Below are 16,063 nucleotides of genomic sequence, written 5' to 3'. Positions count from 1 at the left end.
TAAAGTTAGCAATAAAATCTTTTATTTGCCAAAAAAACAATCAAACAAATAAACTTACAAAGTTTCTTTAAAACACAAACTGCCACAAATAATAACACAGAGGTAAAAAGCTTCACCATCCTTTCACTTTACTGCAGAAATGTTGGTAATATCAGTGCACAGTCACCGTCTTTGCATCTTGTTTCCCTCTGCAGGGTGAGTGCGGCAGAAACGGGAAGACGTGCCAACGACAGTGAAACCTGATCTGCACACAGCGCAGCAGAGGTCACTCTGCTGGTGGAGCTCTAAAGCGGAGGAAAGAAGCACAAATAAACCCAACAACCCTCTGGAATTTTAAACCAGAGAACTCCCCTCTGCACAACCATCTTTTAAAACATTCAATTTTTTGCTATTTCAGCTTTTAAGGCCATTCAATTCCAAGAGTTTAGACCTGAATTTATTCTTTAGAACTGATATGCATTATAGAACATTTGTTTATAGAACAGGGTAGTAAATATTAAGGTAGCAAATATAAATGCAGGCACTTCAACGGCTTCCGCTCCATATTAATCAAATGAGCATCATTCGAACAAATATCCCAGATTTTGCTGCTAAAATGCTTCTCTGCTGCAAGAAAGTTATTCCCCAAGAATCTGGGAGATGTTTAAAATATTAAAGTCATTTAAGAGAGGCAGGAATCAAGATGCTGATTTATTCCTGACTCCTCCACTTTAGCTTGGCACACAGGACAGCTGACCATTACCAGCGAGGAGGAAGAGGAGCTGCTCGGTCCGGAGGACTGAGCCGATGAGGGCGTGGCAGCAGAAGCTGACTGCATCTTTGCCTTTTCCCTTGAGGCTGCTGAATTGCTGCTTAATGTCTTCTCGAAGAAATCAAAGATCCTGGCTGAGCTGCTTCGGTCGTCCCATGACCTCTTCCTCGACGGCTGACCTCCAACTGCAGAGCCGAGTTTAACGGCAGAATCTTTGAAATATTTGGATTGGGTCGATGTTGTGGCGCTGCCCTCAGCTGCTGCGTGTTTTAGAGGGGAATGCTGCAGACTGGAGTTAGATGTAAAGGGAGGGGATATCTCAGTGGAAACGTTTGATCCTTTGGTCTCAGACAACTGACTCGGTGAATTCCTGACGTTACTGCCGTTAAAAAGCTTCTGAATAGAAGTCTGTTTGATTTGATCTCCTTGATGGTTTCCAGCGTTGCTCTGGGATTTAGAAACTTTAACAGGCGAGCCGTTAATGTTGACAAAGACTCTAGTGTTTCCGACGGATCGTTTCACTGGAGGTTTTCCCCCGGTGGTGCTAGCCGGTCTGAAAGAGGGTGGGACGTTTGAGATCGAGTCGCTTTCATTGGATGAGCCGGAGCGGATTGGAGAGGAGAAACCTCTGAGAGGAGAGGAAGGGATGGAGGATGTGGATGAAGCAGGCACCGATGGAGAGCGAGGTACAGAGGAAGAAGAGGAGGTTTGGGACATCCCCCCCAGGAGGAAGCCTTTCCCACTGAAAGGGATTATGTTCCTGATGTCCTGAGATCCAGAACCTGAGCAGAGAGACAACAGCTATTGAGAACTGTGCTATTGGTACAGATAAAGGTGAACACTGTATATTAGATTAATAATGATCACCTTTGACCGTTTCTGTTGGCTTCTTCTTCCTCTCTGACGTCTTTGCCTCCTTCTTGTTTTTTTTCCTGTATCCTTCAGGCTCCTTGATCTTGGTGTACGTCCCACCACATGTCCTCTGGTGGTCCCCCCACCAGGGGTCCAGGGAAGAAGGGGCCCGGTTCATGGCCCTCTTCACATACCCAAAGTAAGGCTTACGAGTCTGGCAGGGCCCGTTGCATCTCCACCAGTGCTGCCGGTAGACGTCCACTTCGTCATGGAAGCTGTGGTAGATCTAGAAAAGTAAAAGGCAGTTTCAGGTCAACAATACGAGGATGATAAGCTGACGGACGCCAGATCAGGAGGAAGTACGCCTACTGTGATGTTTGTCCCGCTGGCTTTGTTGATCCTGTTCATGTGTTTGCAGAACTCGGGTCCGTGGCCGTCTCGGTCTCGGTTGTTCTGAGTCACGAACAGGAGGGCGTGGATCATTTCATGAAGGAGAGTCTGTGGAGAAAAAAAAAACATGTTTAACTTCACTTTCCCACGACAGGAACTGAAGAGAAACAATAAACAGTAATAATTAAGTTTGACCTTTGAGACACATTATGGAGCTTAAAGGGGAACAGCGTTTTTTTTTTTTTACATTGGGCCCTTGATTTTACGTTATTACATCATATTCTACTTAAACATATGAGTTTTGTGTCATTTGGAGCTGTTCTGAAGATATTCCGTTAGGTTATATCCAAGTAACGTCTTCCTATGGGCAACGACTTGAAGCCACAAACTAAACTGTTCATAATTTATCATTTATGGTACGCCAGCATTCATAACATGTAGGCGAATCACTGTCCCCCAGACACCCGCAGTTATATTTTTTTAAAACAAAGCGGCACGTGTATGAAGTCATCCATGCGCTGGACTGGAGTTGTGACAGGCAGCTACGCTCTACCCCTTCTATTCATTCGGCGAGCTAATCTGAATCATTCAATTCCATTTCGAGAGCGAGATCATCTGTGGTAGTAGCACTAGACATCTTCCAGGCATGTGAGTAAAACTAGCAGCAGTTCAGCGGACAGGGTGAATGAAATTAGCCGGCATGATGACATCATACACACTCCGCTTTATTTAAAAAAAATATAAATATAAAAAATATAACCGCGGATGTCTGGGGGACAGTGATTCGCCTACATGTTATGAATGCTGGCGTACCATAAATGATAAATTATGAACAGTTTAGTTTGTGCTTTCAACTCGTTGCCCATAGGAAGACGTTACTTGGATATAACCTAACCGAATATTTTCAGAACAGCTCCAAATGACACAAAACTAATATGGGTAATGAGAACATCATAATAACGTAAATAGAAGGGGCCAAAAAAAAAACGGTGTTCCCCTTTAATAAAATCTTGTTTGAAAATGACAAACGGTCTGACCTCCACCAGATCTTTCCTTGGTCTGAGCTTCAGCAGCGGCTCACTGAGCCGGATGGAACACAGTCCGCCTCGGCCTTCGTAGGAACACACACCGGCACACCTAGGTGAAGAAAAAGAAAGAAAAACCAGGAAACAACTCAGCTATTTTTAGAAACAAAGAAATATTTATACCATTCACTGTTAAAATCACCAGTTGAAAACTTTTATAAATAAATAAAGTTTTAACAAATCCCAAACTGGCTGTAAAAGGTTATGCTATTGGTATAGAATGATATAATCCAGGTTTGGAAGTTCTGGATGTTGTAGTTTTTGAGTTAAACAAGCTTGCATGTGGTCCAGGTGCAAAAAATATAAAGAAATAAAAAGCATTTTTATGGACCTAAACTGATCCATCATTAATCAAATAAACCTTTGACAATTTAAAAACTGGGTTTAAAATAGTCTACCATCAGTATAGCATAGTATAGCCCAGATTTGAAACATCTAAGTACCATTGTTTTCTAGCTCGACTGGTTCTACTGTGGTTTAGATGCGAAAAAGCCTTTGCTTAACTTTTATAAATCATTAATTAATTACTCAATTAAATTATTTGGCAGGTACTTTAAAATATATAATCCGGGTCTAAAGTGTTTTACTGGTACTATAGAGTTTGAGCTGGACTCAAGCAATATAGAAAAAAAAAAAGAAACTTAATGAAAAGTTATTGAATCGTGTGTTTAATGAATTCTTACAAATCCGATACAACTAGATATAGCTTTCACAATCTGCTAAAGGGGTGCAAAAGATTTAAATATTAATTTTGAGTAATTTAATCCTAGTTTGAAGAGTTTAAATATTATACTGTATAAATTAGAGTAGATTAAAGCTACTTAAGGTTTTGAGAAACGCACCTTAGTAGTTTCCCCAAACAGAAAAGAAGGTTCACTACTGAAAAAGGTGAAATGCTCTACTCCACCTTCAACCTTCTATCTTACGACGCTTCCTCTGTAGCGTGGCTGGATTTAGAGATAAGGCCAGAAGCTCATAGCCTCGTGAGACCATCCTGATCTTGCGAGCTTTCAAGGTTTCACTCGCAGATCAGTCTGGTTACTCTCCGTTAAAGAAAATTTGGAGCCGTTCACCAAACGAACGTCCAATCAGTGTTGGCTTTGAGGCGGGTTGAGGTGTGACGCAACGAGAAGCGCAACAGTTCAGTCTAAAGAACATGGCGGCTTCAGCCGATGAAACTAGCGTTAGCGTGGCTATCGAGCAAGTTTTATCGGAATTACAGAGTATTTCTTCCCTGAAAGAAGAGCAAAACACTGCTCTGGAGGCTTTTCTCAGAGGAAAAGATGTTTTTGCTCTTCTCTCGACTGGTTTCGGCAAGAGTAGCCTGGCTTGTGGTTGTGTTTTCGTCGTCGCTCTGTTAGTACGTCATATGCTTCGTTGATCTGATTGCTTTATTTGGCCCGTCTATCACCAACATAGGCCAATCAGCTAACCAATATTTTCGCCCCTTCTCAAAATTACTTCAAGGGAAGGTTTCCAGATGGATATGCGGAGCAAATCCATCTGGCGGAGTCAGGTTAAGAAGCTCAATAATCTGAAGTCAGTTGGAATATATCAATCATCTGGATATTAAGCATTTTTTTTTTTTGCAGGTTGCCAAATCATACACCATAGGGCAGAGGTCTTCAACAGGAGGTCCGCGACCCCTAGGGGGTCTGACCCCCAAAGTTTTGGTTGATTAGACTGCAATTTTTTCCACTAATTGAAATGTCTTTAAATCCACATTAACAGGAATTCAACACACTGTAGTAAACAGATAAATGGAGGCAGAAGATGTCTTTCAGTCATCAATGCACACATTCAGCGACACACAGGAGCTCTTTTAAGCTGGGCACCATTTCATTCACAACACCTGTCCCATCAACCAGGAATCAGAAATACTTTAATAATCCCAGGGAGAAATTACTTTCATTACATGACTCCATCTGTAATAGAGTGACTATAGGACCAGTTTTATATAACACTATTTCATACAGCATATATTGCATATATATATAATTAGGGGTCCCCGCTTCATCTCGCCATCAGTTTGGGGGTCCTTGGCCTGGAAAGCGTTGAAGACCGCTGCCATTGGGGAAAGATAAGGAACTTTTGGAAGGATCCTCTTCTGGTTCTGGCCAATAAATATCTTGTGATCTCATGGAGCTTGATGTTCAGCAGGGGGATGAATGGGTTTCCTATCTTGTCACCAATTCGATCCAAACTTGGAGATTTAGAAGTCCACTCTGGATTTGACTTAATACATAAAGCTTCGCTATGGAATTTTGTGTTGAGAAATTATGATTGTTTTTGTCAAACAACCCAAAACAAAATATAATATAAAAGATAATATGCGGGCAAAATATAATCATCAAACTGCTTTAGTTTCAGATTAAAATCATTATCTGTTGTGTTTTCTGTGAGAGAGGGCACTCCACATGATTATTATTTGAAATATTAAATTAAAGGTGACTTACAGAGTCATTCTGGGGCTCCACTTGACCTCCACCCCGCTAAGTTTCCCCCAGAAAAACATGTGGTTGAACTCCAGGAACATGGCCCTAACGTCTGGGTTGGGGTCCAGCATCTCCCAGGACTCGTCTACGATGCTCAGGGGCTTCTCAGGGGAAGAGGTCTGCGGCGTCCAGCGGTGAACAGCGCCGCTTCCACCTCCAGGTTCCCCAACTTTCTGTTTCTTACTGCTCTGTCCGAAGTCATCCTCCAAGAAGCACTCTGGTGGTAACTGTGAAGTCTGATATTCGTCGTCAAACTGCTCCTGAAGCTGAATGGCGAGCAGAAGATCAGCATCCATGACGACGGAGAAGTCAAGGCTAACTAGCTTCGGACCTCAAAATTCATGCTAAATATCATCAACTAAAGTTTTGAGTTGAACCACCGTTTTGAAGAGGTCACATTAATAGCCCATCAGTGTAAACCTATTTGCATTTGCGTTACATTTTCGAATTTAGTTATGTTTTCTGACCTCTGAATTATGCCTAAAGCTAGCGCCATCAGATTGTGACAGTACAAATGATCTACTTCCGGTGGTTTCAACATTACACATCGATTTCCGGTACATTTCAAAATAAAGGCGTGTTTCTTCCAATATAGTCTTTTTAACTCATTTAGCAAATATTTGAAAAAATAATTAGCTAAATAACAAACATTTAACCACAAAGTCCATATAAAAATTAGGCATATCTCAAATACATGGCAACTTGTAGGCAGTAGAAAATATTTCTTGAAGTTTTCCTGCTTAGGAAAGACCCGGATGTTGTTCTACTATCTAGTGAACGGGGTAAATTAATCTGTTGAACACTGTAAACAACACTTTTTAAAATCATACGATCACACATTTTCTTGTCACTGAAGTTAAAGATTAAGAAAAAAATCTATCTATCTATCTATCTATCTATCTATCTATCTATCTATCTATCTATCTATCTATCTATCTATCTATCTATCTATCTATCTATCTATCTATTGATTTTTTTTCTTTAAACACTTGCTATTATCAATATTATTTTTAGTTATTAATCACCACTAATAGGTCCTCAATTTTTTACGAATATTGTGGAGGCTATTAAAAATTTGATTGCCCGTGTTTAAAACCAAGTGAAACATAAATTCATGCATTAGATTACAACTGTGAGATATTTTTATAATTTTATTTACCTATTCCATATTATATGTTTCATGTTGCATGATTGTACCATAAACAATTCCTAGTTTGTGAACTCCTTCACTAACAATGGTAATAATAAACCTGATTCTGATTCTGATTCTGAAAATCAACCATCTCATTATCTAACTTTAAGCAAATTTAAAATCTTTCTTTTCCTTATAACATTTAAATATAACTTATCTATTTTACAAAATACAATTATCAAAATGTAAGATGCTTTAGTGTATGTACAACGCTTCAATAAACGTGCTTAACGAAACAAGTTACATGAATACAAATTTAGTTTACTTTACTTTGTTGATATGTGTGAACCTGAATGTACCTTTCCAATATGGCGGCGCCATTGACGCGCCAATCATAGAGATCCCGTGACTCTCACAACCCGGAAGTCAACGCTCGTACAGCTTCCTGTTTGTGTACAGGCGGATGTGGAAGAGTTTTTCTCCGCTGTTCTCATTCGTTTCTGTCTTATTTATACAAATTTTATTTAATAAGTGAAGAAACGAAGAATTAAAAATGTCTGAAACCGGGAACCGACTTCGGAAACTTCTCGAATCGCCTAATTTCGACCCACAGTCCTACGTGAAACAGTTGTCCCAGCAGTCCGACGGTGACAGAGACCTGCAGGAGCATCGCCAGAAAATCCAGACCCTGGCAGACGAGACGGCCCAGAACCTCAAGAAGAATGTGTACAAGAACTACAGGCAGTTCATCGAGACGGCCAAGGAGATATCCTATCTGGAGAGCGAGATGTATCAGTTGAGCCACATCCTGACCGAGCAGAAGAGCATCATGGAGAGCATCACCCAGTCCCTGCTCTCCACGGATAAAGATGAGACCTCTAAGGAGATGCAGGCAGCTTTCCCTAAGGAGACAGAGGAGCTGAAGCAGAGGACCCTCACCTCCCTGCTTGAGAAGGTAGAGGGAGCTAAAAACATCATGGACATCCCAGGGAGACACCTGGTCTACAATGGGGACCTTGCAGAGTATGATGTGGACAACATGTCGCTCATCCAAAAGGTACATGCTTTCCTCATGAACGACTGTCTGCTGATTGCCAACTGGTTGCCTAACCGCAGAGGCACGGTGAAGTATAAGTACAACGCCCTGTATGATCTGGAGAGCTTTGCTGTGGTCAACGTGAAGGACAACCCCCCCATGAAGGATATGTTCAAGATCCTCATGTTTCCTGAAAGTCGCATCTTCCAGGCAGAGAACAGTAAGGTCAAGAAGGAGTGGCTGGAGATCCTGGATGAGACTAAGAAAAACAAAGCCTCCAAGGAGAAGAAGGTGGAGGAGGCCCCTATGTCTCCCGTGCGGTCGGAGGTTTCCACCAATCCTTTCGACATGGAGGAAGATGAGTCAGCAGACTCAGAGGACAGCGTAGATCTCAGCCTCGAGTGGATTCAGGAGCTGCCAGAAGATCTGGATGTATGCATTGCCCAGAGGGACTTCGAGGGAGCTGTGGATCTCTTGGATAAACTCAGCGAGTATCTGAAGGACCAGCCGGTGACGCCCAGGGTGAAGGAACTCAGGGGGAAGGTGGATGAGCGTGTGCGGCAGCTGACAGAGGTCTTGGTGTTTGAGCTGTCTCCAGATCGCTCACTTCGGGGTGGACCTAAAGCAACCCGGCGGGCTGTCTCCCAGCTCATCAGATTAGGTTATTTTTTCATTTCTTTCTCACAGCAGAACCCATACTCACTTGTGTAAACCTAGCTTTACATAAGCCAATCATCTGGATAGAGGTAATATTCATTTTGGCCCTCTAATATATTACCTCACCATAATGCTGCCAACGCTGTGCTTGACAGCTGGTTTGGTCTTCCTAATAAAAACCTCAGCTGGGCTTCTCCACACATTCTTTGGATACTTCCACTCAAATGGTTAAAATGGTAGGGTAAAACCATATCAGTCCTACCTCTGTATACTCTACTGTTTTGCTTTTAGACTCTTAAATTTCATAAACTAGAAGTCAGCACTAAACAGGAACCATGTAATTTTTGGTTCTTAGAAGCTTGTTTAAAAGGCACTCTGATATCATGAGTTATGTGAAGGTGGGATTCATCTGCTGTAGATAACTTGGTGGATGTGGGATTAAGCTGCAGTAGATTAATCTGCAGTAGATAACTTAGTGAAGGTGGGATTCACCAGCAGTAGATAACTTGGTGAAGGTGGGATTCATCTGCAGTAGATAACTTGGTGAATGTGGGATTAAGCTGCAGTAGATAACTTAGATAACTTGATGAATAGGGGATTCATCTGCAGTAGATAACTTTGCGAATGTGGGATTCATCTGCAGTAGATAACTTAGTGAAGGTGGGATTCACCTGCAGTAGATTAATCTGCAGTAGATAACTTGGTGAATGTGGGACTAATCTGCAGTAGATAACTTAGATAACTTGATGAATAGGGGATTCATCTGCAGTAGATAACTTTGCGAATGTGGGATTCATCTGCAGTAGATAACTTAGTGAAGGTGGGATTCACCTGCAGTAGATAACTTAGTGAAAGTGGGATTCATCAACAGTAGATAACTTAGTTAAGGTGGGATTCACCTGCAGTAGATAACTTAGTAAAGGTGGGATTAATCTGCTGTAGATAACTTGGTGAAGGTGCGATTCATCTGCAGTAGATAACTTGGTGAAGGTGGGATTCATCTGCAGTAGATAACTTAGTGAAGGTGGGATTCACCTGCAGTAGATAACTTAGTAAAGGTGGGATTAATCTGCTGTAGATAACTTGGTGAAGGTGGGATTCATCTGCAGTAGATAACTTGGTGAAGGTGGGATTCACCTGCAGTAGATAACTTGGTGAAGGTGGGATTCACCTGCAGTAGATAACTTAGTGAAGGTGGGATTCACCTGCAGTAGATAACTTAGTAAAGGTGGGATTCATCTGTAGTAGATAACTTGGTGAAGGTGGGATTTATCTGCAGTAGATAACTTAGTGAAGGTGGGGTTGATCAGCAGTAGATAACTTGGTGAAGGTGGGATTCATCGGCAGTAGATAACTTGGTGAAGGTGGGATTCATCAGCAGTAGATAACTTGGTGAAGGTGGGATTCATCTGCAGTAGATAACTTAGTGATGGTGGGATTCATCAGCAGTAGATAACTTAGTGAAGGTGGGATTCATCAGCAGTAGATAACTTGGTGAAGTCGGGATTCATCTGCAGTAGATAACTTAGTGAAGGTGGGATTCATCAGCAGTAGATAACTTAGTGAAGGTGGGGTTGATCAGCAGTAGATAACTTGGTGAAGGTGGGATTCATCAGCAGTAGATAACTTGGTGAAGGTGGGATTCATCTGCAGTAGATAACTTAGTGATGGTGGGATTCATCAGCAGTAGATAACTTAGTGAAGGTGGGATTCATCTGCAGTAGATAACTTAGTGATGGTGGGATTCATCAGCAGTAGATAACTTAGTGAAGGTGGGATTCATCAGCAGTAGATAACTTGGTGAAGGTCGGATTCATCAGCAGTAGATAACTTAGTGAAGGTGGGGTTGATCAGCAGTAGATAACTTGGTGAAGGTGGGATTCATCAGCAGTAGATAACTTGGTGAAGGTGGGATTCATCTGCAGTAGATAACTTAGTGATGGTGGGATTCATCAGCAGTAGATAACTTAGTGAAGGTGGGATTCATCTGCAGTAGATAACTTAGTGATGGTGGGATTCATCAGCAGTAGATAACTTAGTGAAGGTGGGATTCATCAGCAGTAGATAACTTGGTGAAGGTGGGATTCATCAGCAGTAGATAACTTAGTGAAGGTGGGGTTGATCAGCAGTAGATAACTTAGTGAAGGTGGGATTCATCAGCAGTAGATAACTTAGTGAAGGTGGGATTCGTCTGCAGTAGATAACTTGGTGAAGGTGGGATTCATCAGCAGTAGATAACTTGGTGAAGGTGGGATTCATCTGCAGTAGATAACTTAGTGATGGTGGGATTCATCAGCAGTAGATAACTTGGTGAAGGTGGGATTCACCCCTCAGAGTCTGAATCAGTAGTTTTGTGATGACTAATGGATTCTGCTGGTTTCAGGTCAGTCTACCAAAGCTTGTGAGCTGTTCTTAAAGAACCGCGCAGCAGCAGTCCAGACGGCCATACGACAGCTCCGCATCGAGGGAGCCACGCTTCTGTACATCCACAAGCTCTGCAACATTTTCTTCACCAGCTTGTTGGAGACCGCCAAGGAGTTTGAGATGGACTTTGCAGGGAACACGGGCTGCTACTCAGCCTTTGTGGTCTGGTCCAGGTCCGCCATGAACATGTTTGTGGACGCCTTCAGCAAACAGGTCAGCTAAGAGACGAGTAAAATACGATTGTTTCAGAAAGATTTATTTCTCTCTCTTCCTGTGCAGAATAGTGCTTCATACGGTTTTTAAAAATTATTTCCCAGGTGTTTGACAGTAAGGAGAGCCTGTCCACAGCAGCAGAATGCGTCAAAGTGGCCAAAGAGCACTGCCAGCAGCTGACCGAGATCGGCCTGGACCTGACCTTCACTCTGCAGTCACTCCTGGTCAAAGACATCAGGGCGGCCCTGCAGAGCTATAAGGATATTATCATCGAAGCCACCAAGCACAGGAACTCTGAGGAGATGTGGAGGAGGATGAACCTGATGACCCCTGAGGCTTTGGCCAAACTCAAGGTGGAGCCGACTGTCCTTTTCCTCTTTTCTTCTGCTTTCTGTGGTGTTCTTTCATTCTTATCGTTTGTAGAACTCTTTGGATATAAAGTTAAAACAATATTTTTGGACTTCTTCACTTTTACATCTTTTTAAAGGTAAAAGTTAACCAAAAACATACATGTATATGAAAATCTTCAATAGAAAGTCCTTCGTGTTAGAACTACCGTACTGAGCTTGAATGTTAATTCACTGCTTAAAATTGAGATTCTGTAGCAAAATATAAGACCTTTTTTTTATTATTTCAGATTTTAGAAAAGAAACCAAATCAAATAGAGTTTAAAAGGCTGGATCATCATTTTTAATCATCAAATTTCACGAGAAGCAATATTTATGAAAGATTACACAGTTTATTGTTCTTTAAATTAAATTTTCTCTGTAATAAAACAACACGGATGAATAATGGTCTGACCAAATCAATGAAAAGCCAGACAGGAGATAGTAAGGTGCAGTTTTAAGTTAAAAAACAAAAAAACAACAATATTAGGGGAATACTAAGACATGTATAGTTTTGAAATAACAAGAACAAAGTTATAATGTTTGTGTTGTAATAATACAGTGTAAAATAAGTAGCCCAGTTATATCCAAACTCCTAACCAGACTGTTTCCCCTGGATAAAAACGTCCTGCTAAAGCTGAAGCCAATCACATCAATCAGATCTTTAAAAAACTATCACAGTTTCTTATTAAATGTACATTTTCTTGCTTTATTCTAGTAATATTACAGCTATATATTCATTGCATTATAGATACTTAATCGTAGAAACTAGACCTTGTAATCTTTCATTATAATTTGTTACTTTAAATATTATTAGACGGGACCTATGAAACAGTCAGCAAGGGCTCCACCGACAGGCAGCACTGATCTACGGAAGAGGATTAGGGCCACTGGAAAAAAAAAAAAAAGTTAACTGATTTTTTTTATTTTATTTCAGTATAGTATGGGGAACAAGTCAGAATTCTGACTTTAATTTCAGAATTCTGACTTTTTTCTCAGAATTCTGACTTTATTCTCAGAATTCTGACGTTTTTCTCAGAATTCTGAGAAAAACGTCAGAATTCTGACTTTAATCTCAGAATTCTAAGAAAAAAGTCAGAATTCTGACTTTAATCTCAGAATTCTGACTTTTTTCTCAGAATTCTGACGTTTTTCTCAGAATTCTGAGATTAAAGTCAGAATTCTGACTTTTTTTCTCAGAATTCTGACGTTTTTCTCAGAATTCTGAGATTAAAGTCAGAATTCTGACTTTTTTTCTCAGAATTCTGACTTTTTTATTGTCAGAATTCTGAGATTAAAGTCAGAATTCTGACTTTAATCTCAGAATTCTGACTTTTTTCCCATGTTAAACTGAAATAAAATTTAAAAATCTGTTTACTTTTTTTTTTTTTCAGTGGCCCTAATCCTCTTCCGTACTGATCAATCTTTTGTTCCTCAAGACATTTATATTGGATGTTATTATTATGATGATTCTTATCGTGATTGAATAGAAACTAAACCGACTCACCCACCCCGAAAATAAGAGAATTTTCAAGAAACAAATTCTTTCTAAAACTTCTATGTTGAACACATTTGCATATTTTTAATTTTAGAGAAAAATATGCATTTAGATATGAATTTATTTATGTATGTTGCTCCCTATTTTAATACTGTCTTAAAACTTGATGGATGCAGCCCTGACCGTTCTGTGGTTTATTTCTAAATTTTAATATAATGGTTTTTTGGACGCCGTCTTGTTGGTGCAAAGTTAAACTTTAACCCTCAAGTTTTGTTATTTGATTTTTTTCCATGCATTCAGCCACAGGAAAGGCGAGAGTTTGTATTTTTTTCTCACTCGCTGTTGCTAACATCTTGCTTCCTTACAAATAAAACTGAATCTTTGTTAAATTATTTATGTATAAATAAAACCCCCAGGTTTAACCCTTTAGTTAAGACATTTTTTACAGTGGTAAACATAAAAAATCCCCCCAAAAAAAGAAATGATAAAAAAATTAACTCAATATAGTAAAAACAAAAAACAAAAAAAAAACAAAGAGCAACCACCTTATATTTTGTGAAAAATGTAAACATTCCTTAAAAAAGTTTTGCAGCTTAAGGGTATAATGCAGGATTTTTGCGATTTTTTATTTTTATTTTATTTTTTGCCCTCTCCACTGAAAAAAACATGCACAACCCTGTAACCGCTCCCGAGAGGGAACGCTTATTAAACGCATGCAGAGCATGCATGGGCCCATTTCTCCTCGTGCACGCTCCGTTTAAAAGTTCCTGTTTGCATCGCTCATACAAGCTAAGTTTAAAAAAGATGATTTGAAATTTTTCCACCATGTCAGACTCACCACCGGTAAGTGAAAAAGGAGACGAGAACGTAGGACAACCTTACATAAACATATCACTAGAATGATTGACAATTAGGAGGACCACTTATTTTGATTATTCACCCAGAAAAAGAACATCCTCCACTATACCTTTAAGCAAATCAGTGTTTATATGTGAGTGTATGTATTTAACAGTAATACAATATTCTGTCTTGTTGCAGGAAGAGATGCGCAGCTGTGGTATCAGCTTCCATCAGTACACAGGCGACGACTGCTGGGTCAACCTGAGCTACACCGTAGTGGCCTTCACCAAGCAGATGATGAGCTTCTTAGAGGAAGGCCTGAAGCTCTACTTCCCCGAGCTGCACATGGTTCTGCTGGAAAGCCTGCGGGAGATCATCCTGGTGGCCGTGCAACACGTTGATTACAGCCTGCGCTGCGAGCAGGATTCAGAGAAGAAGTCCTTCATCCTGCAGAACGCTACCTTCCTGCACGACACCGTTCTGCCGGTGGTGGAGCGGCGCTTCGAGGAGAGCGTGGGCAAGCCCGCCAAACAGCTGCAGGACCTGAGGAAGAGCACCAGGTCGGTGCGGATCAACCCTGAAAGCACCACATCCTTGGTTTGAGACCGACAGGAACTTCTGAGGCCTTGTTTGACGAAAATGGATGAGACTGGAACAAAGACGGTGGCCGAGAACGCCCACACACCCTTTTCCTCCCTGCAATTTCAAGCTGAATCTCAGAGCTGTCCAAAACACTAAGTGCTGCTGGTTGTTTTGATTATGCAGAACCAGAAAAAAATAAAAGTATAATTTCAAACAGCTGCAGTAACTTTGGATAAACGTTAGAACATCTTTTTACACATAAAGAATTCTTTAGATCTGCCATAACTGTTCCTTCCATCAAGAATGGAGGCAGCATAGACCCAGACATTTAATATTTATTTATCTATCCCTCCAATACATGTAAGAATTTTTCTTTTTTGACAAATCAATAAATCCAGATGTTATTTTCCAGATAACCATTTTTTCCCACCATTGAGGTCCATATATTATTGCTGCTAGATTATCTGAGATGAGTTGGTTTATAAGGCAATGATATTGTAATGACCACCCTTGTACGTATGGTGATTTAATAAGGTGAGTTGTGTGACCTTAACACATAAAATGAAATAAAAATCATTACAAGCACAAAACATTCTGAGTGTTATTTTTAGAGAATAGAGAAAAGAAAACTGAAGTTATTGTTTCTTGTTCAGTTCTGTGGTTTACAGTCGATCCAGTGCAGTTTACACTTCTTCCTGTTTATAGTTTGTCTTTGCTGTTGAAATTACTATTTAAAAAGATAATTTATGTTATTTGAAAGTAGCTATAATGAACTGATTATCCAAAAACTGTATTTAAATAAAAAGTAGGCAATGATGAAATTAGTGAAGAGTAAAAACTATTTGGTTAGAATGCTAAAGTACTGACTGACCTGCTTACTACTCGGCATAACATCTTATTTGATTTGTCAAAAAGTATGCAAATTTACACAACATATATACAAATTATGGTGTTTGAAAGAATGAGATAAAAAATATTTAATTACACATTTATTTTAAGTGGAAGAAGCAATTTTGACAAATTAGTTTGAAAAAAAAAAATACTTTTGTTAAAGTGCAAATCAGTACTTACAGTATGTTGTAAATATAAGTTAGAATAGGGAAAGTCACTTCCAACAACAACATACAGTATATTGTTTACTGTTCTGTGAAGACAACCATCAGGCAGAATCCGCAGACGGGAAATAATATTAAACCCATGAAGGCTGAGCTAAACTAAAGTCTCAGTTTCACATAAACTATTTTTCTCTGTTATATTGTCTTAAAAACAAGCTTTTTCTTCATTGAGTAACGTAGTGTAACTCATCATTGGTGGAGAGGCCCGACATTTCAGGCTGGCCCCATCTTCCATGGGGCCCTGAACAAAATTTGACTTTGGGACGACTCATATAACTCATTGCAAATGCCAAAAAATAAAAAAGCACACCTGGGCTGTGTCACCCATGTTCGTAGATGTCCCTCTGATGTGCCTCCACATTAGCTGGGCTTCACTGCGCCATGAAACTGAACTGCTTTGAAGGAAGATGATATTGCTGCCTTATCTTTAAAGTACAAGAATAAGGAGTCAGCTGCATCAACGAAGGCTTCTTTTATAATAATAATAATAATAATAATAATTATTATTATTCATTTAATTAGGGGGGCCACATGCCAAAGGCATTGCCCACCTATTACTATTGCACATATTTATTCCGCGTATTATTAGGGGGGCCACATGCCGAAG

General features: G+C 40.1%; 2 protein-coding genes across 2 annotated transcripts; one reads left to right on the top strand and one right to left on the bottom strand.

The window, feature by feature from the left end:
- sprtn (SprT-like N-terminal domain) lies at positions 1 to 6,103 on the bottom strand. Its single transcript, XM_038303695.1, has 5 exons — positions 5,535 to 6,103; positions 3,031 to 3,130; positions 1,973 to 2,101; positions 1,619 to 1,889; positions 1 to 1,533 (listed from the first exon to the last, which is right to left on the bottom strand). Exons 1-5 carry the CDS (start codon positions 5,867 to 5,869, stop codon positions 662 to 664), a joined length of 1,707 nt encoding a protein of 568 aa, XP_038159623.1. The 5' UTR covers positions 5,870 to 6,103; the 3' UTR covers positions 1 to 661.
- A 1,028-nt stretch (positions 6,104 to 7,131) lies between these two features.
- Positions 7,132 to 14,931, top strand: exoc8 (exocyst complex component 8). Its single transcript, XM_038303693.1, has 4 exons — positions 7,132 to 8,402; positions 10,782 to 11,035; positions 11,140 to 11,388; positions 13,958 to 14,931. Exons 1-4 carry the CDS (start codon positions 7,259 to 7,261, stop codon positions 14,360 to 14,362), a joined length of 2,052 nt encoding a protein of 683 aa, XP_038159621.1. The 5' UTR covers positions 7,132 to 7,258; the 3' UTR covers positions 14,363 to 14,931.
- The last annotated feature ends 1,132 nt before the right edge of the window (positions 14,932 to 16,063 follow it).

This window comes from Cyprinodon tularosa, unplaced genomic scaffold (genome assembly GCF_016077235.1).
Source record: "Cyprinodon tularosa strain WSP-4 unplaced genomic scaffold, ASM1607723v1 ctg517, whole genome shotgun sequence".
Classification (NCBI taxonomy): domain Eukaryota; kingdom Metazoa; phylum Chordata; class Actinopteri; order Cyprinodontiformes; family Cyprinodontidae; genus Cyprinodon; species Cyprinodon tularosa.
The sequence above is the reverse complement of the archived record's forward strand: the minus strand, read 5'-3'. Positions and strand labels throughout refer to the sequence as shown.